This window comes from Microcaecilia unicolor, chromosome 3 (assembly GCF_901765095.1).
Source record: "Microcaecilia unicolor chromosome 3, aMicUni1.1, whole genome shotgun sequence".
NCBI lineage: Eukaryota > Metazoa > Chordata > Amphibia > Gymnophiona > Siphonopidae > Microcaecilia > Microcaecilia unicolor.
This window is the reverse complement of record NC_044033.1, coordinates 345,799,469-345,823,825: the sequence shown is the minus strand read 5'-3', so window position 1 is coordinate 345,823,825 and position 24,357 is coordinate 345,799,469. Positions and strand designations below refer to the sequence as shown.

Genomic DNA, 24,357 nt, shown 5'->3' with positions numbered 1-24,357 from the left:
GGGAATGTCAGATGCAGTAAACTCTGCATTTGGTGCTCATGCCGTATTTTGTTCTACGTGAATACACTTTCTTTGGTAACTAAAACTAGTCAGCGGTGTTAGCTCAAGGTGCTAGGTAGACGTTTACATTGAGGAAAAGGAGGGAGCTCTCCGCGGAGATGAAACAAACAAATAGCAGTGGTGACAATGAAAGGGAAGACTGAAAAAAAAAAAAAAGCAACTTGGGGGTTCAGCAGAATAAGAAATTTATTGAGAATCAAGCATCTAAACAATTCAGACACTTATGATGACCAGACATGACTATGTTTTGGGGTGTAATGCCTGCGTCAGGGGTTTGTCATATGCCAAATGAGACACACATAAAAGGTGAATCTTAATCCAATTCTGGGCTCTGCTTTTTATTATTTGGCATATAACGGACCCCTGACACAGGCATTACATGTGAAAACATGGCTGTGTTGGGTCATCATAAGCACCTGAATCGCTTAGATACTTGATTTTCAATAAATCTTCACATTCTGAGGACTCCCATGTTGGCATTTTCAATCTGCTCCTTGGTCATTATCGCTGTTGTTTCATGTGAAAAATTTTACCACCATATGAATTTGTCAGAGTTTGACATAATATGTTGCATGCTTTGAACAGTGTCAAAACTGAGGACACTACTTCCCTCCTCAACTGTCTTTAGCCTAGGGAGAAGTAATGACTGAGAAAGTTTGCTCCTAAATCAAACTCCACCTTATTTCAGCTAGATAAACTAAATATAAAGCTACTACCTGATAGACAGAGAAATGTATCTATCATTATCACAACCATTTTGCGGATTTCAGATGTAACCAAAGAAAGGCTTGGTAACATCCATCATTCGTAGTAGTTAACCGTATTCTGACAGTAAAAGCTCAAATAAAGTCAGAACTAACATTAAAGAACAGTCAAAATGCAAAGATTTAGATAGCAAATAGAACCTATGCGAAAGGGCAGTACCAGAAATAACTGTATTTGAATTAGTCTGATACTCCTAGTTTCCATTTAATCCAGATCTGGTTCTATCCCACTGCATGTACAGCTTTGTCAGAATTTTACCTTTCCTAGAAATAAAAGGAAGCAGAAGTTAATTTCTGCAGGAAAGTTCAGAGATACTACCAAGAGTAGAATTTCTACAATAGCATTTCACAGGCTGGTTTTAATGCAATATGAAAACTCAGAGTCCAACATCAGACCATCTTGATGTTGCATTGGTGCATCCGATGTCTATGTCGACACCGATGCAGGTTCCACGTTGAGTGCCGAATCCCCTGCCATGTTTAATGTGGATGTTGATGCAGAACCAAAAGGGTTTTCACACTGGACTCTGTGGGCTTTAAGGGATCTCGCTTGCATGGACCAGTGCTCTGGACCCATGCACTGAACACATTAATTATGGGTGTGTGTGCCTAAAATAGTCATATTTATTTATTTATTGCATTTGGATCCCACATTTTCCCACCTATTTGCAGGCTCAATGTGGCTTACAGAGTTTGGTTATGACATAATCATTCCATGATATCAGATACAATTAGTAAAGTATCAAGACTTAGGTGAGGGAAGAGAGAAGGAATGTGTTAGGCAAGATATAGGTGGACTGTAGTGGTTGGGTGAGTTGGTGAGGTAGTTTGTAAGGCTATGGATTCTCTTTGTAGGCCTTGTTGAATAGATGTGTCTTCAGAGATTTGCGGAAATTAGTTATTTCATCAATAGTTTTCAGGGCTGTAGGTAGTGCATTCCACAGCTGCGTTGCATTGAATACACTTCTTAAAGCCAATCTGTACACTTGTTGACATGGAGGGAAAAACGGATGACGCAAGGTCAAAAAGCTCTATGGTCCAGGGAACTCAAATAGTCACATACTTGAAATTGGTCGACGCTTCCCAGGCAAAAGAAGGGCTCAGAGGCCCCAAAGGATGATAACTGAACAACTTAGAGAAAAAAAGAAGATGAAGAAAAATTATTATTATTATTATTAGCATTTGTATAGCGCTACCAGACGCACGCAGCGCTGAACACCTGATACAAAGACACAGTCCCTGCTCAAAAGAGCTTACAATCTAAATAATACAGACAGACAAGACAGTTACGGGTGAGGGAAGTAATGGGAGCTAAAAAGCAGCAGTGAAAAGGTGGGTTTTCAGCATAGATTTGAAAACAGGTAGAGATGGAGCTAGACGAATAGGTCCAGGAAGTCTATTCCAGGCATAAGGTGCCGCGAGAGAAAAGGAGTGAAGCCTGGAGTTAGCAGTGGAGGAGAAGGGGGATGACAAGAGAGATTTGTCCAGTGAGCGGAGTTCACGGGGAGGAATGTAGGGAGAGATGAGAGTGGAGAGGTAATGGAGGGCTGCAGAGTGGATGCATTTAAAGGTCAGTACGAGAAGTACTGAAAATATCCTGAAAAAGGGAAGGCACCAAAAAGGCAAACGTTTGAATGGCTGATGAACCAGACTAATCAAATATATCAAAGGTAAATGAAAGCAATCGTGAAGAATGGTTCAAAAAATGTCTTTTATGTTTTGATTGATTGTGTTATTGGAAATGTAATGGTGCGATATGAAGCATGTGTGAAATTTCCTGAAACATTCAGCTTCCTTTGGAAGTATCCCTTCTTATCTGATAAAGAAATAGAAGAAAAAGCTAAAACCTTTTGCTCCAAATACAGAGTTGATGTTTCTTCTTTAGCACTGGTTGAAGAAACAAAACATTTAAAAGCAACTCACAGAGCCAATATTGGAAACAACTCAATCGAGTCGCTTCAACTATTGAACGAAAAGTGTTTGAATCTGTCTTCACTGTTTCCAAATGCCTGTATTGTTTTATGCAAATTTTGTACTCTATCATTGTCTGGTGATCAAACCAAACGATCATTCAGTACTTTGAAAAGAGTGCTTTGATCAACAATTGGGCAGCAGAGAGTCAGCAATTTAGGACTGCTTGCCACTGAGGCTGAATTAAGAACTCACATCAACTCTGACACAGTCTTAGAAATATTAGCCAACTAAAAAGCTTGCAAAGCATAACTCCACTAGAATACAACTACAGCCTCTCTTCACATACATATGTAAGTAGCCTACCTAAGCATTCTATTTAATTGTTATAATTATTATTATTTATTACATTTGTACCCCGCGCTTTCCCACACATGGCAGGCTCAATGCGGCTTACATAGTACCAATATAAAGAATTACAAAGTCGTAAATGAAATGAGCGTTAGGAGGTAGGTGTAGGAAGATGGAGAGAAATAGATATGAGATAGCAAAGGATTATGGGAAACATAGTCAATGTATAACAGTCGTTGGTAAAAATCATGTGGGCAGACTTTAGTAAGTTGAATCATTAGGGTACGCTTTCTTGAAGAGATGGGTCTTCAAAGCTTTTCTGAAGGGCAAAAGGCCGTTGATTGTTCGGATGGATCTTGGTAGCGCATTCCAAAGCTGGCAACCCAAAAAGGAAAAGTTGGATGCGTAGAAGGATTTGTAAATACCTTTGCAGTTGGGAAGGTGTAGATTAAGGTACAACCGAGAAGACGTCAAACTGTTTCTGGTTGGGAGGTCGATAAGGTTATTCCTGTAGGTGGGGGCTTCTCCGTATAATATCTTGTAAATCATTGTGTGGGCTTTAAAATTAATTCTTTCTCTGATGGGGAGCCAATGAAGCTTCTCTCGAAGAGGTGTTGCGCTATCAAATCTTGATCTGCCAAAAATAAGTCTGGCTGCCGTGTTTTGGGTGGTCTGGAGCTTTTTCAGTATTAGGGACTTACAACCTAAAAAAACACTGTTACAGTAACCTGCGTGTGTGAGTACAGTGGATTGTACTAGGTTCCGGAAGGTGACCAAGGGAAGATATGATTTCACTTGTTTCAAAATCCGCATTATGTTAATATAATATATTAATATATTAAATTATAAATATATTAAATTATAAATATTGTAAAAAATGTATTTTCAACGTGACTGATGGTGTGGCGGAAGTCCTTAAAACGATTTGCCCTGGGCCCAGCTTTGTCTCTCAGAAATAAACTAAACACTGCCAGCAGTCTTCACAGTGTTATTGTTCTATTACTCCTACTCTGCTCAGCTTGCTCTGTATGACCTGGAAAATGTTAGCATTTATTCTGCCCAAATATCTTGTTAATGTACATTTTGTTTAATAGGAACTTTCCAGTCTTCAATTAAACACCTGGAATATTTTCAATAACAACCTGTAGTTAAAAATATTAAACATCGGAAAGCAAATGGATCTAATTTGCATGAGGCTGGAAGGAAGAAACTGGTAGGATTGGACTTGAAGATTAGTTTTACAAAGGTCATAGCCCTGTTTTGCATCAAACTGCATTAGCGTGCCTTGTAAAAGGAATGAGTAGCACCGACCATAACACTTAAAAGGGTTATCTCCAGAGAAGAGGCAGTAATGCCACCACTGTCTGTTTTGCTGGCAAAACAAAATGATTTGCCCTAAAGCAGCAGTATGAGTAAAAAATATATCCTTAGGTAATTCTCTTGGCAGTGAGCAAGACCATTAATAGTCCTCCTTTTTCATTTACATTTTTATTATATTTTTGAAGAGATACTAATGTTTTCAGAATCTGTAAACTCTCTTCTAAGCCCTTTTCCTGGTTAAACAGACATTAATTCTCAGTGCTAGAGACACGCACAATATTCAAGGTCCATCTTCAATCAGTCAATTTTTTTTTTTTACATTTTCTCAGATTTGCCAGTCAAGTTCATTGATCCTTTTCTCAGTGAATCAGAGATATTTGATAGTTTGGATGCGTATGTGTCAAGGAAATCTATAATGAATATGACCAGAACCTCGTGAATCAAAGTTTTGCTGAACTAGTTTTCAAACTGTTTTTAAATTGAGGAAACTTTGACTACCTGTTAATTGTCAAGTTTCCAACTTTCCAAGTTTATTCCTCATTTGATATACCGCACCATCCCGTCTAGGTAGTTTAACATAAGAACACAAGAATTGCCATACTGGGTCAGACCAATGGGAAATCTAGCCCAGTATCCTGTTTCCAACAGTGGCCAATCCAGGTCAAATGTACCTGGCAGAAACACAATTAGTAGCAACATTCCAGTGGCTTCCCCCATGCCTATCTCAATAACTGACCTTTCCTCCAGGAACTTGTCCAAACCTTTTATAAACCCAGAATAAGCTAACTGCTGTTACCATATCCTCCTGTAGTGAGTTCCAGATTTCAACTATTCTTTCAGTGAAAAAATATTTCCTCCTATTTGTTTTAAAAGTATTTCCATGTAATTTCATTGAGTGTCCCCTGGTCACTGTACTGTTTTTGAAAGAGTGAAAAATTGATTCACTTCTACCTGTTCTACACCACTCAGGATTTTATAGACCTCAATCATATCCCCCCTCAGCCATCTCTTTTCCAAGCTGAAGAGCCCTAACCTCTTTAGCCTATCCTCATACGGCAGGAGTTCCATCCCCTTTATCATTTTGGTTGCTCTTCTTTAAATCTTTTCTTATTCCACTATATCTTTTTTGAGATCAAATACAATAATAGTAATGTAAGAAAAGATAGAAAAGAAATTACAATAAATCAATAGGAGAAAATACACTTGCCTTCATGTCCCGCTCTCCCTCCCATGTCCTGTCAACAGGATAGACCACAATTATGCCTGGCTCAAATTCCAAAAGATTTATCAAAAAAGTATATTTTTAATGCACTTTTGAATTATGACAAGATGTCTTCGGCATGTAGGTTACGTGGCAAGTTATTCCATCATACCAAATACAGATGAACAAATGTCAAAACAGATTTGTCGAAAAGAAGGGATGACAAATAGATGCTGAGGTATATTATCAACAGATGAGACAGGACCTGTCCAGATGAGTGGTTATGTCCCCCTGCCAGCAGATGGAGCCAGAGAAACTGAGCTCAGAGATGACTTCACTCCCTTTACAGGGGGCTGGTGCTGTCTTCAGCTTCATATTATCTACATTAAAGATCGGAAAACTGAAAGCAACTGTTATGCTTTGGGCTTCCAATTCACCACTAAAGCCAAACCTGACTTAGCCCAAATCATCATTTCATGATCACTAACCCAAGCATGAAAATTCCATAAACCAAGGGTAAACTACCTTCAGAGCAGACTAAAACACTGTCAGCTTTCAAAATTTCTCAGACCAAGAACCCTGGACTACCATGGCTTCCTTGGGTGGGTTCTCTAATCATACCAGCTGGGGGGAAGCCATGATAAATTTCAGAACTTCTACACCTAATTTGTTGAACTTCTAGACCTGCATACCCACACTGAGGCCCGTAGAGATGTTGTATAATGAAGGTAAGGGCACTGTGCTACCATTTTCCCCTGAAAGACAGATTCTAACCCTGCCTATGAGAACTTCTGTGCTCTAATTGAGTTGGCTAGCCGGCCTCTGGAACTGCCAATTCTTGTTGGTGTGGTACTCTTGAAAATGATGCTTTAAAGACCACTATAGACCAAAGGCCCAGCCCACATTTAGAAGCACCTGGACACCTACAAACATCTTAAAGGTGGCCAACAACTGACCTGGGCATGGCGACCCTGCCTTGGCCAACATCACCTGACTTCTTACCATCAGAAGAGAGAATGCCCAATTCCCACCAGAACAAAACACCAGCCTCAGAAATGAGGAAAGTATTGGGCACAGAGATACTCTTTCCTTTAAAATTACCCATGGAGACCAACCTCTGCCCCAAGACCTAAGAGATGCTACCCTGCGAGGGTAGAGAGTAAGGGATGACTGAGTTATCAGGACAAAACCTGCTTTCTAAATAATGGTCTTGCATGCTGAAATCCCTGGAGGAGAGTATCCAATCCAGAAGAACTTGTTTGTCTTGGTGTCCTAGAAACATAGAAAAATGTAGCCAGCTAAAAAACCATATGGCCTACCCAGTCTGCCCATCCATGCCATCTACTCTCTCTATCACTCCCTTAGAGATCCTATGTACTTGTCCCAAGCTCTACTGAATTCAGATACTGTTGTCATCTCCACTACTTCTACTGGAAGGCCATTTCACGAGTTCACCAGCCTTTCCGTGAAGAAGTATTTCTTCAGGTTACTTCTGAGTCTATCCCCTTTCACCTTCATCCTATACCCCCCTCCTTTCAGAGCTTCTTTTCAATTGAAAGAGACTTGCCTCCTGTGCATTAATGCCACACAGGTATTTAAATGTCTCTATCATATCTCCCCTCTCCTGCCTTTCTTCCAAAGCATATATATTGAGATTGTTAGGTCTGTCCCCATACGCTTTATAACAAAGACCACTGATCATTTTAGTAGCCGCCCTCTGGACCGACTCCATCCTGTTTATATCTTTTTGAAGGTGTAGTCTCCAGAATTGTACACAATATTCTAAATGAGGTCTCACCAGAGTCTTATACAGGGGCATCATCACCTGCCTTCTCTGACAGAACTGTGAATTTATCTTCACTCCAATCTCTCATGGAGGAAGAAAACTGAAGAAAAATTGAACTTGTAGAAGCTTCAAACAATAAGTGTCCTGTTTTTCACATCACCAAAGGATGACTTTAAAGTATCCTTGCTATGTTGCCCTATTCTTCCAACAGCCAAGAATGTACAAGAGAATAGAAGGGATCTTTCAGGAAGGAATCATCTGACTGGAGAAAAAGGTGAAATACTGCTCCTGACTGGCCCCTTCAGAAAACAGATCAGGGCACAATTCAGGCTCTCATCAGGAACTTGTGCAGGATACTAGATGTCAGTCCAGTTCTACCAGGATATCCAGAACCACCCACCTCCTGGCTCTAGCTTTTTTTTCTTTGGCTATAGAACTCGTTTGTCTTGGAATTTCATTGTGCTGATATGAGGTCCATTGATGGAGGTGCCCCTCTCGAACCTTAGTACAACCACTTCTTCCAATCCTTATACTTCTGAGTCCTAACAGGGATTGGCTCAGAAAATTCATCTGACTGATAATGGTGACAATCATATGTGCTGCTGACAGGTCCTCCAAGGGAACTCCACCATAGACCAAATCTGACACACTTCATGCTGCAGCAATTTTTCACACATTATAAGCCTAAACTGGCCTTAGGAGTTGAAAGGAGGTTAGATATGCATGTGAGATTGCCTGCAGATATATTAACTTTATTAAGAACTGGAGCTATGCAGGCTTCACCATGCCTGAGGGTAAATATGTAGTCTTCACAAAAATTTCTCCACCAGAGGGAGATAAAGGGCCCAGCATGTTTTTCTTATGTATTTTTGGAAAAAAGTGACAATAAAAAGGTCGCTAATCCCATCAATATGGGAGTTCGGACCATGTCTTATTCCATGTAAACAGGCCATGACTCAATCTGGGTAACCTCTCCAGCTTCACGTTTGGCTGGATGCTAAACCTACACTGATCATAACCATCAACCTGACATTTGACTGTCTGCCTGCTCCCAAGCCAGGCCAAACACAGTGGTCAACTTGCTGAACTGCTACATATTACCTGCAGTGAGTCACTTCCTTCTTTTTCCAGATATACTGAAAAAAAAGGGGGAACAGTGTATTGCACTCACCTAGCTGGCCTCTACTTGCTTGCCTGCTCCTAGGAAAGGTCAAATGCACCGACACGCTAAACTGCCATGACTCACCTCGTGTGCCATCTCCATTTTTCTCCAGACATACTGGAAACAAGTGAAGGGAAACAAACAGAGAGTAGGATCACCTTAGACCCCCCCTAACCAAGTCCCAATCTGACTGAGCACCATAGGTGACCAGAAGGCAGTCTGGGAAAAGGCTTATCTGAAGGGGCTCATTTTCCCTTCCTCTTCTAAAAACTTTAATCAGTCAGCACTCAATGAATGTACCTCTCTCTCCCTTCCAAGAATAGGGAAGGAGGACAGCAGGTACTGCAAAGACAAACCCCTACAAGGATGGGGGAGGGATCTAGTACCACAGGGTTTAGCACCCTTGGACTACATGGACCAGCCTCAGCCAATTTTAGTCTTCAAGTCAGTTCCCCAGGGGGAGAGAAATCAGTCCCCAACTGATTGTGGCCCACAGCGTCTCCCATTTATGCTCCACCCGGAATCTGGGCTTACAGAATTCTTAGGAGTGGACTACTTGTAGTTGCTGCATCAGGTGACATGTCTGCAACATCTGCTGAAGTCAGAAAAATAACAAGGGGCTGAGGTGGCAACATCTACTGGAGCCAGAGAAATAATGAGGAGCTGAAGGCAATATTGGCCCCTTAGCAGGGGAGTGAAGTCAGCTCTGATCTGTTTTTCTTTGCTTGTAGTATCTGCTACTGGACAACCATGAAAACAGCACAAATTGCTAATGAGTACAGAGGCTAAAAATATACAGATGTGCGAGTTAGGGTTTGGTATCTGCTGGCAAACCCACAACTTGTTTTGAACTTCAGGCCTAATATTTCTAGTGGCCACATTTAAAAAAAAACAACTTTATCACTATATTTTAATGCACATTTTGAACAAAGCATCTGTATATTTTAATGCATTCACCAGGCCACTGAATATTGATTCCAAAATATCCTGAAAAGTAATTACTGATTCTACTTTAAATTGGTAAACTCTTCTGTTGCTAAGGCAGTACAATACGCTTGGCTATGGATTTCTGAAGGCCCTTCTATTTATTAGATGTGAATAAGTCAGGAGTAACACTAGCCACAGGTTTCCAACATTCCATGATGCAGCTGATAGGGCTCAAGTGGCATTTGTAACTCATTTCTTCATTTTTCTTCCTTGCAGCACCACAATACAAAGCAACAGAAACTTGATGAAAGATTAAGAGGATGAGTAAGCTCTGAAGTGGAATGCTGCCGCGTATTTCTTTAAAGACTATTAACAGAATGCAATTTATTGTAAACAAGGATGTAGTTTACTGAGCTATCAGAATGCATTCACTGGGCCTTTTAGGATTGTATAAAACTATGTCTTATTGTAAACAGAATGAAATCCATGGTATACAAAGCAAAGAGCATATTCAACAATACACACTTTGGGCTAGATTGGCACCTCGAATACTGTATAAAATTCTGGTCACTGCATCTCAAAAAAGATATAGTGGAAATGATAAAGGGGATGGGATGACTTCAATAGAGGTCTATAACATAATGAGTGGAGTGAAATGGGTAGACATGAATCACTTGCTTACTCTTTCCAAAAATACTAGGACTAGGGGGCACACAATGAAGCTACAAAGAAGTAAATTTAGAACAAATCAGAGAAAATATTTCTTCACACAATCTGTTTTTAAACTCTGGAATTTATTGCCACAGAATGTGGTAAAAGCATTTAGCTTAGTGGGGTTTAAAAAAAGGTTTGAATAACTTCCTAAAGGAAAAGTTCACAAGCCATTATTAAGATGGGCTTGGGGAAAATCCACTGCTTATTTCTAGGATAAGCAGCATTGAATTGAATTGTTTTGGGATCTTGCCCCTTTCTGTTTGAGCACTCTACCAAACCCCTCATCCACACCCTTGTCACCTCTCATTTAGACTACTGCAATCTGCTTCTTGCTGGCCTCCCACTTAGTCACCTCTCCCCTCTCCAATCGGTTCAAAACTCTGCTGCCCGTCTCGTCTTCTGCCAGGGTCGCTTTACTCATACTACCCCTCTCCTCAAGTCGCTTCACTGGCTCCCTATCCGTTTTCGCATCCTGTTCAAACTTCTTCTACTAACCTATAAATGTACTCACTCTGCTGCTCCCCAGTATCTCTCCACACTCGTCCTTCCCTACACCCCTTCCCGTGCACGCCGCTCCATAGATAAATCCTTCTTATCTGTTCCCTTCTCCACTACTGCCAACTCCAGACTTTGCGCCTTCTGTCTCGCTGCACCCTACGCCTGGAATAAACTTCCTGAGCCCCTACGTCTTGCCCCATCCTTGGCCACCTTTAAATCTAGACTGAAAGCCCACCTCTTTAACATTGCTTTTGACTCGTAACCACTTGTAATCACTCGCCTCCACCTACCCTCCTCTCCTCCTTCCTGTACACATTAATTGATTTGATTTGCTTACTTTATTTTTTGTCTATTAGATTGTAAGCTCTTTGAGCAGGGACTGTCTTTCCTCTATGTTTGTGCAGCACTGTGTACGCCTTGTAACGCTATAGAAATGCTAAATAGTAGTAGTAGTACTTGTGACCTGGATTGGCCACTGTTAGAGACAGGATACTGAGCTTGATGGACCTTTGGTCTGTACCAATATGGCAACCCTTATGTTCTTATGTAAGAATGGGTGCCCTTTATAGAATAGCGTGTAATGCCAGAACACGGGCACAACTTTGGGCATGAGGACTTACATCAACTGAAACCAGGTGTAAATCCTGGCTTGCAAATTAGGAGCAGATCCCCCTAATTCTAAAATACTGAATGCATTTTTAAAAATTTCAAATCTCTAATATTACATAAATTATGACATGCAAAGGATTTAAAGTACAATCCAAATAAAGGAAAAAAAAAGGGAAAACTCTATTACAGGAAAACATTATCCAAAAGTCCATGTCAAGAAGAGAGATTGAAGACAAGAAGGAATAACATAATACTGCTTGATTTTAAGGGAACACCCCTGACTCACCCATGCCCCTCCCATCATTACGCCTCCTTTTCAGATCCGCGTGGAAACAATTAGGCACTATTCTATAACTGGGTATGCAAGTGTAGTTCTGGGTGGATTTGCTGCTTCTGGCCTGTTTCGGTGCCTTGCTTCTGTTATAACGCTTTTCTGCACCAAAAAATCGTCATGACAATAGCGCATAATGTTACGCGACATATATAGAATTCCCTAGTTAATGCCTTCATTTCAGACATTCAATACATGGTATTACCTTGCCCTCAACTTTTTCAGGATCTTGCTATCCAGTCTATAGCGGCCTATGTAATACACCTCACAAAAAAACAATTATAACATGATTCAGAAAAAAATATACTACAGGCATATTAAAAAATCATTTAATTAACAGTGCAAAAAGATTTAGCACGATTGCCATTAAAAAAAAAAAGTGTGCTCACACTGCCTTCACATAGGGGACTCTAAAAATGCAGGAAAATGGAGAGTTCAAGAAAAGCAGAAGATTGGCATGACTGTTTTCATGTGAATAAAGATCTTCAAAGAGCAGTATAAGGGGATATGGCAGGAGACAGAAAGAAGCAATCTGACCACCCACGTTCAGAAGTTCACTGGTATCCGACCAGTCCCCAGTTCATGAACACCCCCGTATGCAGCGCTGAAACTGATGCATCACGCAGTTCGTCACTCCTCAAAACTTGCAAACAAGGGCACTACACTCAAACCAAGACAACTGGTTAGCTGATAAAGCTTTGGAGGCTCAGACTGTGCTCCAGCCTCAAGATTCTGAATGCGCACAGTGGTCTTTGGCTACTGTAGTAATATCAGTGACAACAAGACCTTTCTCCTTTGGGAACCTATTGTTTAGAAATATGAACATTTTCTTTACGCTGATTCCTTTCAAGTGCTCTAGTTTGTCTTTCTATCACCTTCTCTCCATAATTCTCTCCTTTTCCTCCTCCATATCTTACCTGTCACTTGTACTCTGTGAAAATTTTCTCACATTGGCTAGGAGTGTCAGTAGAAATATAGAAACAAGATGGCAGACTGCCCATCCACAGCAACCACTATCTCCTCCTTTCCCTAAGTGATCCCACGTGCCTATCCCACGCTATCTTAAATTCAGACACAGTCCTCATCTCCGCCACCTCCAGCAGGAGGTGATTCCACGTGCCCACCACCCTTTCAGTGCAAAAGTAGTTCCTTAGATTACTCCTGAGCCTAACACCTCTTAACTTCATCCTATGCCTTCTCATTCCAGAGCTTTCCTTCATTTGTACATTAATTTAAACGTCTCTATCACATCCCCTCTCTCCCACCTTTCTTCCAATGTATACATATTGAGAGCATTGAGGACATATTGAGACAATGAAGGACTGGGGGACCTACTAGCTAATCATTTGCCCCTAAAGAAAGTTTCCCTGCATGGGAGGCCTCCTTCTAAGTAATTTTATCTACAATTTTATAATCAGTTTAAATAAGTACAACAATGTCTCACAGGTTCAAGTAGATGTTTTTAAAATTGCCCACTACATATACATATAAATGTAGACATTCAGAAACCACAGCACCTATTATTATGAGATATACCTATGGCGAGTAATTTTATATAAGGCATTTTATACAATATTTGTAAAATTAGAGGCTTTTCTGGAGCAGAAATTGAATTTGTGTATGCTTTATTTTTACACAAAAAAGCATTCGCACGTGCGAGGTTTTACCTGCACATATATACACAAAGTTACTCTGGTCTCACAGCATGTCTGACTGTCTGCAGGAGCTCTCAGGTGCCTCTGTTGCTTTTATAAAATAAATGCAATGCATGCGCCTTCCGTGTATATGTGCCTTTTAATAAAATTACCTTCAATGTGACTAGCTGTTATCCCACAAACACCGCAGTTTAGAACAGCCTCTGAATGCCTATAGTGTTCAGTCACCAGACTAATCAATAATATCAATGACCCTGAGATTCCTGTCAGTACATTGGAGCCTACCAGTTTCCAACCTCTGTGCCTTGTACATTGTCAGGTCTCTGTGATGTGCCACAAACAGATGTGAAAGAAGTGAAATAGTACATTTACAAACAATAGTTCACACTTTCCCATATCTGCATGGTAGACTGCCATTTGAGAGAGTGACGCCTACACTTTATTAAAATTAAGGGCCTTGTTTACTAAGTGTTATAGGCGCATTAATGTCTTTAATGCACGTTAACCATGTATGCGCATTAACCTGCTGTTCATTCCTAAATCTCCATTACCCTACCTGTAGCGGCCTCAAATATAAATCCACTTACGCTTCCTCCTTTTCCTTTATCAGTACCCAATTATGGAATGCGCTGCCAAAACTACTCAAAACCATCTCAACTTTAGGAAATTATTCAAGACCAACCTGTTCCGGAAGGCCTACCCCCATGATCCAATATAAAACCTAAAGTTTTGCAAAACAGCATATAAATGGACCATTTTAGACTCTCTTACCTTTACCCACTTTCCCTTTACACCGTATTCTTTCTATCTTTGCTGATTACTACAATCTACTGTATTTGTATAACTACTGGATTGGCGATAGCCTTTTCGGTTTATTGTAAGCCACATTGAACCTGCAAACATGTGGGAGAATTGTGGGGTATAAATGTGATAAATAAATAAATAAAATAAATAAATAAACCGTGTACGTGCCTACAATATCCCTATAGGCTCCTACATGGTTAGCGCATGCGCTAATTGTAGGCATGCTAAAAACACTAACACACCTTAGTAAACAGGGCCCTAAGTTTCTTCAAGGAAATTAAGAAATACATGAGATACCATGGTAAATCATCACTCAAGATCATCACTCCGTTTATACAGACCTGACACTGCATTAATGCATCCTGCAGTGAGCAGCGCCATTCCTCCATCACACTGCCAATACGGTCCCAGCGCATATTCATCCGGCTCAGTCGGTCCTGCAGTTCCCTGCTTTCTGCCGTGTTTGTCTGGGTGAACTCTGAACTGCACAGGTTAATGGACAAGATGATGGCTTTGCGATTATCAATGGCCTTCTGAAGCTCCTGAGGGAGAAAACAAAAATCTAATTCTCAGAGATTAACCATAGCTTATGTTGTGGTTACAGTAAACAGTGTAGTAACATGGTGATAGATAAAATCCAAAAGCCCATCAGTCTGCCTTAATATCCCATTTACCAGTCTAATAAACCTGATCACTTGTAGGATATTTATTTATTTGTTGCATTTGTATGCCACATTTTCCCACACATTGGCAGGCTCAATGTGGCTTACATTTTGCCGCAATGGCGATGACCATTAATGGAATAATAATATAGAAAAGAATTACATGGACTCCTATCTAAGTCAGTTTTTTTTTGTTATTAAAAGGAACTCTTAATAACAGGCTCTGTTTTTGTTTGTTTTTTTCTTGCTTTGCTATGCAAAACACCAGGAGAAATGACCTTGAGCAACTGCATTCAAGCCAGCCATTTGGGCAGCTGAATTTCCCACCTAAACTTAGGCAGGGGATGTTGAAAAGCAGTATTAACCAGGTAATCTTAAGCTTACCTTAGGAAAGGCCCCCCACCCCCACAGCTGCCCCATTCTCTGCTCAATTAAATTTGGCTGCCTTGTAAATTTAGGAGTGCAAATTTAGCCAAGCAGTAGGTGGAAGTTTTAAAAAGCAAAAGTCTTAAATAAGTAAAAGACTGACCAGTCAATATTCAAAACAATTTAATCATCCAGAAATGGCTGCTGAGCAGTTAAATCACTTGTTTGCAGCTATCCAGTCATTTTCAGCGGTATTTAACTGGTTATCTCTGCTAAAAAATGATACGGTGAAAGTGGGCACTCTTAAATATAGGCGTATAGATGCCAACTTATGCCAGTATTTTATAAGAACAATTATGAACATAAGTGCTCACAGCCCGCGTAATTGGGCACTTAAATTGTAACTCCCAGTTATAGAATTGACTCCTATTCCCCGACTCTATAAAGGTCGCCAAAAACTGTGCGCACAAATTTAGGTGTGTTTCCGATTTGCATATGCAATTTAATAGAATAGGCCAATTAGTGCTAATAATTGGCTTTTTAACAAGCAATTATTGGTACTAATTATATTTAATTGGGACAAACATGCATAAAGTTAGATGTGGGATCCGCACCTAAAATTTATGCGGTCTAAAAAAGGGGCCTGGAAATGAGAGGGTCACGGGCAGAACAGGGTGTGGTTTCAAGTTACGCAAGTAATTACAGAATAATGGTGCTCCACGCATAAATCTGGGCGTGGGCGTTTGCACCACATTTTTATTGGTGCAAATGGCCATGCTTAAATGTACACACAACTCTCCGCTTAAGTGTGTAGTCTATAAACGGCTTACAGAATACCATTTAAGTGGGTATCATTCAGTGCTGATTTTTTTAGATGCCATAAAAAGAATCTTGCCCTGTTTGTCTATATTTATGTGATTTCATTGTATAAAAGCTAAAATACCACCTTCCCATATTTTACAGTTCCCCTCAAGCACAACTAGCACCAGCCTACAATGAAATGCACAAGAGCTGACATCAGATCATCAAATCTGCAATCTATCTGAGATCAGCTCAGTTTCTGAAAGACTTGTCCTAAGTCCTAATATATTTTAGCTATGCATTAACTGGGGCCAGATATTGAGTGTGGGTGGCCACTGTATAAAGTTAAGTACCAGCTCCAGAATGTACCTTTATATGTTTATTCAGCAGCACTATCCATTTAATTAAAGCTTCTGAATTTAAGTGATACTATCTGTTCAGCAGCAGCTGAATATCGCAACTAAATGGATAGTTTCTGGCACTGCCTTTGTAGTAGAGAATGACATGGGGACAAAGTTTGTCCCAGTCCCCATCTCATTCCCGTGGATTCTGTCTCCATCCCCACCCCGATCCCGCAGGCCCTGTTTCCGTCCCCAAAGGTTCTGTCCCTGTCCCATCCCCATGGGCTCTGTCCTCATCTGCAGAAGCCTAGGACACTTACGATTTTATATTTAAATCTTTTTATTATAGTATAAAAAGGAACAATATGTTGTGCAACAGTTGTGTATAAATTACAAATAGAAAACAATAACGAGCAACTATAATAACCCCCCCCCCCCCACCATCTAACTCTTCCAACCCCAACAATAGCAGACATCTACTACCCCAAAGAACCCTAATCCACTCTGTTCAAATGTCCAGGGGTACAAAATACAACCCGTTCTGTATGTCCTAGAGGGAAGAAATATGCCCTATGAAGCACTGTTCTGATTTTTTAAATCTGTGGATGAATAAGTCATCAACAATTTCAGGATTCAGTCTAGCTCTCCTGTCTTCCACAGTTCTTCCTGCAATAGAAGATGCCTTCTTAGAAGTTGTGCTGGTAGCAGGATGTACAGGATCCCCCGTGCAAACTTTGCTAGTTGTGGCCAGCATATTTGCTTGTTTTTCCAAAAAATCTAAATATCATTGTCTGCATCACTCAAACATAAATAACAATCCAGTTCATTACCAGGGGTCCCTGTCCCAGTGTCATTCTCTACTTTGTGCCTCCCCTAACCCTTTTTATATGAAAAATACCTGTCCCTAGTGAGTTAAATGACCCATTATTCCCTATATATATAAAATATCTGGACAAGGGAGTCAGGTGTTCACAACCTGCTGGTGAATGCTTTAACTTGCTTTGAATATTGGGCTGCAAGAGCGTATAAGCAGACTAGGACTTTGTAATAAATGATCAAAAGCACATAAAATCTGTATCTGGATCTGCTTAACATTCATCCATTTTCAGAAGCAGCAAAAAATTACCATAACAGCAGCCAGCAATCACACAAATATAAAAGAAACAAGTTTAAGATAATCAGTGCGTTTATTCTAGCAAAAAAGGTGCCGGTACTCAAATGCTAGGCCACCCTTCAGGGGTGGGGTGATCACTGAGGTACCCACCCCACAATAGCCAGGCAGAATTGGTGTGTACAGCCTGAGCTCTTTCATTAAAACTTGGGGTCCATGGGTCAATTTTAGCAGACAATGGAAAAGGTGCTGGTACTCAGTACCCCCAAGTACCCCCTGAAAAAAAGCCCTGAAGATAATCAATCCTATGCCATATCATTTGAAGGGACACCAAAACTGTTCCTGGGAAGAAAAATAAGGTATCGGAATGAATTCAAGAGTCTTGCAGGATGATGACTGAAAGAATCCCAAAATGAAACCCACCTTCAGCTTTTTGATTCTGAGTTCAATGGTCTGTATGTCTGTGCTGAGGTCCAGGCGGCGGAGCTGCTCCAGCTCCTCCTCGGTCTCCCCCAGCCAGTCCCAAATACTGTTCAGGTCAGAAATGAACTGCTGCCACTGCTGCAGATTCTGCTTCATCCTCAGCTCCTTGTTCAGTGCTTGAGCCTGGATCAACTCCCAGCGTTCAATCACTCCTAGTAAAATAATGCAAGGTTATTCAGGGGCACTGTACCCGGTGTCACGCTCCAAACTCAACCCAGCGTACAGTACATTAGATAAAACTTATAGCTCGGGCCTGCATTATGAGCTAGGCTCTATATATGGCACCTAAAAAACTAATGATTAGTGCTCTTCTATAAACCACGTTTAAAGTTAGGCATGGTTTATAGAATAGAACTTACACCCAGTAATCATGCCTAACTTTAGGCACAGCCATTTGCACCAACTGAAACATGGTGCAAATCCTCAATCTAAATTAGGCCCATACCCCCCTTATTCTATAACTATGCGCGTAAATTCTAGGAATGCCCCCGATCCACCTATTACCCTCCCATTTCTGTGTCCACTTTTAGGACTCATGTATATAATTAGGCACAGATTTGGTAATGTTATTTGATTAGACTGATCAATTATCACTTAAATAACCGATATACTAGCTGTTACAAATCATATGGACGGAGGGGTTTTTTGTCAATGATTACAACAAAGGGTTTTTTCAAACAGATCACCCTGGAGAGATGAGTGGTGTGCTAACCCAGTGATAGATGATACTTTTTTCCCCCATCCTTCCAAATATATATATATTTCTTAATATATTTATATATTTCTTAATTCAGGAACTTCAATGCATTATCACTCTGCATTCTATTATACCATGTATGTGCCTTAATGCAATAGCATTTGTAATTCTCTACCCGAAATGGCGATCGCCATTACAGCCTAATGTAAGCCACATTGAGTCTGGAAACTGGTGGGAAAATGTGGGATACAAACGCAACAAATAATAATAATAATTAATGGTGAACCACTGGTCCATTATTTGTTGATTTGTTACTTTGAGGTGAATGGACTGTTTTGAGGGCCTTTTGATAAGATTCTGTATAAAACTAATACATTTAGAATATTCAGTTAATAAACTGAACTCCATACTTCAGATTTGCTGAGACTGGAGCTATGCATACCTCAGATCTTGTAGAACATCTAAAGCAGTTGTATATCTTTAGTACCACAGCGGGGTAGTTACTAAGATGCAGTGAAAGTCAGGCTTTTACTGAGATACTGCAGGTTAGTCACTCCTGCGGTATATGAATAATTCAGCTTGCAATCAACCTTGTAAGCTGTGGTATTCGTACTAATTGGAAGTGTCAGACCACTAAGCCACAGCCCAATGCTTCCAGGGGTCAAGTAATAAGGCATAATCTTTTCCTTTCCCAGAAGCCCCTGCACAAACAAATCCCTCCTTTACAACCCCCTTCTAACAACAACCCTCCTTCCATAGGCCTCCCTGTATAAAGCCCTGGGGTCTAGGGGAAATATGGCAGGAGTGATCTCCAGTTGTTCTTGATCCTGTTGATGCCAAGTTCAAAATGGTGCCAGTAACTCCTAGTGGTAAGTCTTGTGGTACAAATGTTTCAGGGCTCAAGTTGCCATATAAGAGCAAAGGGCCTTTATATGGCAACTTCACCCCTAGAGGTTGTACTATGATTCAACTGGTAAGGACTGCTGTATCATTTTGAACCCAGCACCAGCAGGGACAAAGACAACTGGGGATCATTCCTGCATCCAGGGACTTATAAAGGTAGGCTGGGATTGGGGGGGGGGGGGAGAGTTGCTGTGGTTATGGGAGGCTTGGAGGGGGTCGTTGACAGCCCCTATTAGACGTGGCCTTGGAGAATTAGCTGTGGCTTGGTGGCCAGATGTCCACAGCCAGGAAAAATAACATGGCTTGTGGTGTTAATTGCAAACTGTGTTTTCAATTTACATAGTAATGAGGTGTTGTGCATGCTGTGCATCTCATTACTATGAATCCTAAGGAAACTAATATTAACGTGTGTTATGGAAATATAACTCATGGTATTTGCCATTTAACATGCCTTAAGGGGCAAATAATATGCATCATGGCCATAACTCATCTTAAAAACTATCTCCTTATTCTGTCACAGTGTATCTTCTGTATAATCTTTCATTGTAAACTCAATTGTCTATGAATAGGCTTCACAATTTTGCATGGGAAAAGTCTGCTGCAAATCCATTAAACACACACACACACAATAATAATACAGTGCAATCCGCTTAAGTGCAAGGGTCTGGGACCAAAGGGTCTGCCAGACGGTAAGAACTGTCATAGCACTGACATCCAGTGGCCTCCAGATAGGCCCGCATGGTGTTGAGACTCTCCAATGCTCTTGCAAAAGTGACAGGAGGTTGTTGAATTTCATCAACATGTGCCTCGCTGCTCATTTCATCATCTGTTTCATCATCAGCCGTTGCCTGCGTGTAGGCACATATCTGGACATCAGTGCTGTCGTCAGCAGTTTATAGATTGTAATCAACAGCTACGTAGTGATGAAACTCCTCTTCAGTAACACAGGCTGGGATGTCAATAACCTGTTCATCTGACGTGTTTGCAACAGCTGCATCTGTTTCGTCCCTCCCCACATCCCTAACAAAGCTTGCCCGCTTGTAGCAGTTCACAATGGTTGCCTGTGTAACATGATTCCAGGCTTCTTTCTGCATATGTAGGGAATCCAACAGTGATAGATTAATTGCCAGTTCAACAGCACGCTTATCCTTGCCAGTCTAGTCATCCATAATGCTCATCAGACGACGTAGCACAAGAGCCCGATAATGTTGTTTGAAATTGGCTATTATGCCCTGATCCAGAGGTTGGATCAGAGAGGTAGTGTTTGGTGGCAGGAAGACCACCTTGACGTTAGACTGCCTGACATCATCACTGTGTGCAGCACAATTATCATAAAGCAACAAAATCTGACGCTTTTGTGCCCGCATTCTAGTGTCTAACTTCTTTAGCCACTGCTTCCAAATTTTCCCAGTCATCCATGAATTTGCATTAGCCTCATATGACACAGGAAGTCGCTTAACATTCTTGATGCAATGGGGCTGTTTGCTCTTTCCAATGACGAGTGGTTCCAACTTCTCACTCCCATCCATATTGCTGCAAAGGAGGATCGTCAGTCGGCCCTTCGACGTTTTACCTCTTGTAGTTTCGGCTTGTTTGAATGCAAGTGTTCCATCAGGAATCACTCGCATGTAGAGACCGTTTTCATCAGCATTGAAAATGCCATGAGGTCCAAACTCGTTCAAGATGGTAGGAAGAACTGAAACAACCCAATTTTCAGCACCAAAGTCATCAGCATCTTGTTTTTCACTTTGCTGTTTCTTGAATTTTATGTTGTTCCTCTCCTTTCATCTTTCCAAACATCCAACAGTGGCTTTGATTTCAGTTAGTTCAAGATTTTCAGCTAGCTGATTAGCTTTCTTCATAAGCAGTGGACCACTGACAGGAAACTGTCTGCTCCTGACTTGAGAAAACCACCGGACCACTGACAGGAAATTGTCTGATCCTGACTTGAGAAAACCACCGAAGATGAGCATCTTCTACCTCCTCAGCTTTTCCCGCCCGTTTTCGTTTCTGGTGTGGATTTGTATTGTTTTGCCAGTCTTCCAGAAGCTGGTATTTCTGCTTCAAGATACGTGAAATTTGACTGGGATTGACACCATATTCTTTAATAATAGATGCTTGACTTTGTTTGTTTTCTAATTTTTTAAGAATTTCTATTTGTTCAGCCAGTGTTAAAGTCTTACAGTTGCGCGACGACGACAACTCCAGTGTACGCTCTTAACAACATTCTTTTGTTTATTCTGCCTGTGGCAGTTAAAGGGGTGGTAAATTTGAAATCTCATTGGTTGTCAGGTGCCAATCGGTTTCCATATTCTGTGCGCGCGCTTATGTGGAGTCTTTCCTGCAGAGGAGCGGTCTTAAACCATGCATACAAGTGAATCTTGCACTTATCAGTGGTGCGCTAAACCGGAGTTTGTCCCCATAGAAATTGATGGCGACAAAAACGGGACCAAAGTACGGCATGCAGTTAGAGCATGCGCTTATCCGACGTGAACTTAAATGAACTGCACTGTAATCATAACAAGTCCATGCAGACCAAAAGAGCAGAAGTACTTCTCTGTGAGCCTTGAACACCCAAAGCAGGTCCAGTTGTCATGGTAACCAAAATATAAATGTAATATAACCTAGTTCTTGAATCTAGTGTATGCGTGACTATCAGTCCTGTTATTTTCTCTGCAGTTTCTACTGATTTATTTTTTATGTTGTTGATTTCAGATTGAATTCCACTAAACCTATGTGTGGGCAAGTACCTTGATTATGAGTAGGGAGTAGGACCATGATTCAAAATCTCAATAATTTTGTCCATTAACATTCTAATAATGCATGTTAGCATATCTGGGAAAAAGAAACATCGCTTTTCCCTAGTAATAAAATAGGTAATGAATGTAATTTTACAAATAGGCCGTCTAGACTGTGGTAAAGACAGACATAGATTATATCTATTTTTATAAAGCAAACTTATGTGTTTATCTGCCTCCATAAAATAACCTTTCAGACAGAACCTGCACCAGGTTATACCTGCTCTAAGCTTCACACAAATCTCCTGATCAAAGTTAAACAATGTTTAAATCATTTTTATTATTATTAGAACCAGCAAACAGTAACAAAAACACATAAACAATACTGCATAGTCTTTGTGAACTTGCCTACAACAGCAGGTACAACCAATGACAAGGGGACAAAAACTAACAATCCAACCTCTTCCACTCCCTGACCTGCCCCTCCCCCTACCCTGCAGGTAAGAAACAATGAACAGCATCAAGGAAGACAAAAGGCTATTGATTAAGAATATGGCTATAAGCAGCTGGCTGCAAGTGGCACAGAAGTGTTCCCAAATGCACTGAAATGTCTCTCCCTTGGTAGATGAAAAATCTGGCACTGCCAACCATTCCATTAAATAACATAAGCTTTGCCATACTGGGACAGACCAAAGGTCCATCAAGCCCAGCATCCTGTATCCAATCCAGGTTACAAGTACCTAGCAAGATCCTAAAACAGTACAATACATATTATGCTGCTTATCCTAGAAATACATAAATAGACAAAAAGGAGAGCTAGTTGACACAACAGAATGAAGGGGCGTCTCATACAGTCACATAGACACTTGTGCGTGCCTGGCTTATATTGAGCCAATATATTCGTGACGAGATGTAATCATGGACTGCCCCCAACCACCTGTGATGCACGGAAATTGCGTTTTGTGAATTACCTTATATACAATTCTAAGTGAGTATATTTAAATATCTTGTTGTGATCATCACTCTTTTTTAGTGTGATTTTTTCTTCTGTGCATTCACGGGGTTTAAAGTCTTCGATTGAAAAAACTTATAATACTGTTGTAGTCCAACAAAGCAATAAAAGGACAAGTATATATTAAACTTGTCCTCCAAAGATAAAGAGATAAGTATATATTAAACTTATCTCTTTATCTTTGGAGGCTGCGAGTTGCTGTGTTGCCTTCACTCAGGCGATTATTTTATCTCTCGCGCTTCACTTGTAGAACCTCGTAGAGGCTTGATCAGATCTCCTAAAACAGTGCCCGCCCGACAGGAGCCTGTTTCGCTATTGTTCGCTTTGTCAAGGGCTATCGGCTTATATTTTAACAAAGAGATGCTGCCTATATCGAACTTTGTTAAAATATAAGCCGATAGCCCTTGACAAAGCGAACAATAGCGAAACAGGCTCCTGTCGGGCGGGCACTGTTTTAGGAGATCTGATCAAGCCTCTACGAGGTTCTACAAGTGAAGCGCGAGAGATAAAATAATCGCCTGAGTGAAGGCAACACAGCAACTCGCAGCCTCCAAAGATAAAGAGATAAGTTTAATATATACTTGTCCTTTTATTGCTTTGTTGGACTACAACAGTATTATAAGTTTTTTCAATCGAAGACTTTAAACCCCGTGAATGCACAGAAGAAAAAATCACACTAAAAAAGAGTGATGATCACAACAAGATATTTAAATATACTCACTTAGAATTGTATATAAGGTAATTCACAAAACGCAATTTCCGTGCATCACAGGTGGTTGGGGGCAGTCCATGATTACATCTCGTCACGAATATATTGGCTCAATATAAGCCAGGCACGCACAAGTGTCTATGTGACTGTATGAGACGCCCCTTCATTCTGTTGTGTCAACTAGCTCTCCTTTTTGTCTATTTATGTATGCTACAACTATATTAAGGTAGAGCTTAGCCAACATATTTCTTTTTTATATATCCTAGAAATAAGCAGTGGATTTTCCCCAAATCCATCTTAATAATTGCTTATGGACTTTTCTTTTAGGAAGTTATCCCAAACTCTTTTAAACCCCGCTAAGCAACAAATTCTAGAGTTTAATTACACGTTGAGTGAAGAAATATTTTCTCCAATTTGTTTTAAGGTGGGAGAAGCTGAGTC

General features: G+C 40.6%; 1 protein-coding gene across 1 annotated transcript in view; it reads right to left on the bottom strand.

Moving 5' to 3' along the window:
• The window catches only part of SYNE1 (spectrin repeat containing nuclear envelope protein 1), a 982,166-nt gene that overhangs the window by 30,593 nt on the left and 927,216 nt on the right, over window positions 1–24,357 (bottom strand). The window contains 2 exon segments of the mRNA XM_030198470.1: window positions 14,435–14,635; window positions 17,798–18,009. Coding sequence (XP_030054330.1) covers window positions 14,435–14,635; window positions 17,798–18,009 — 413 coding nt within the window.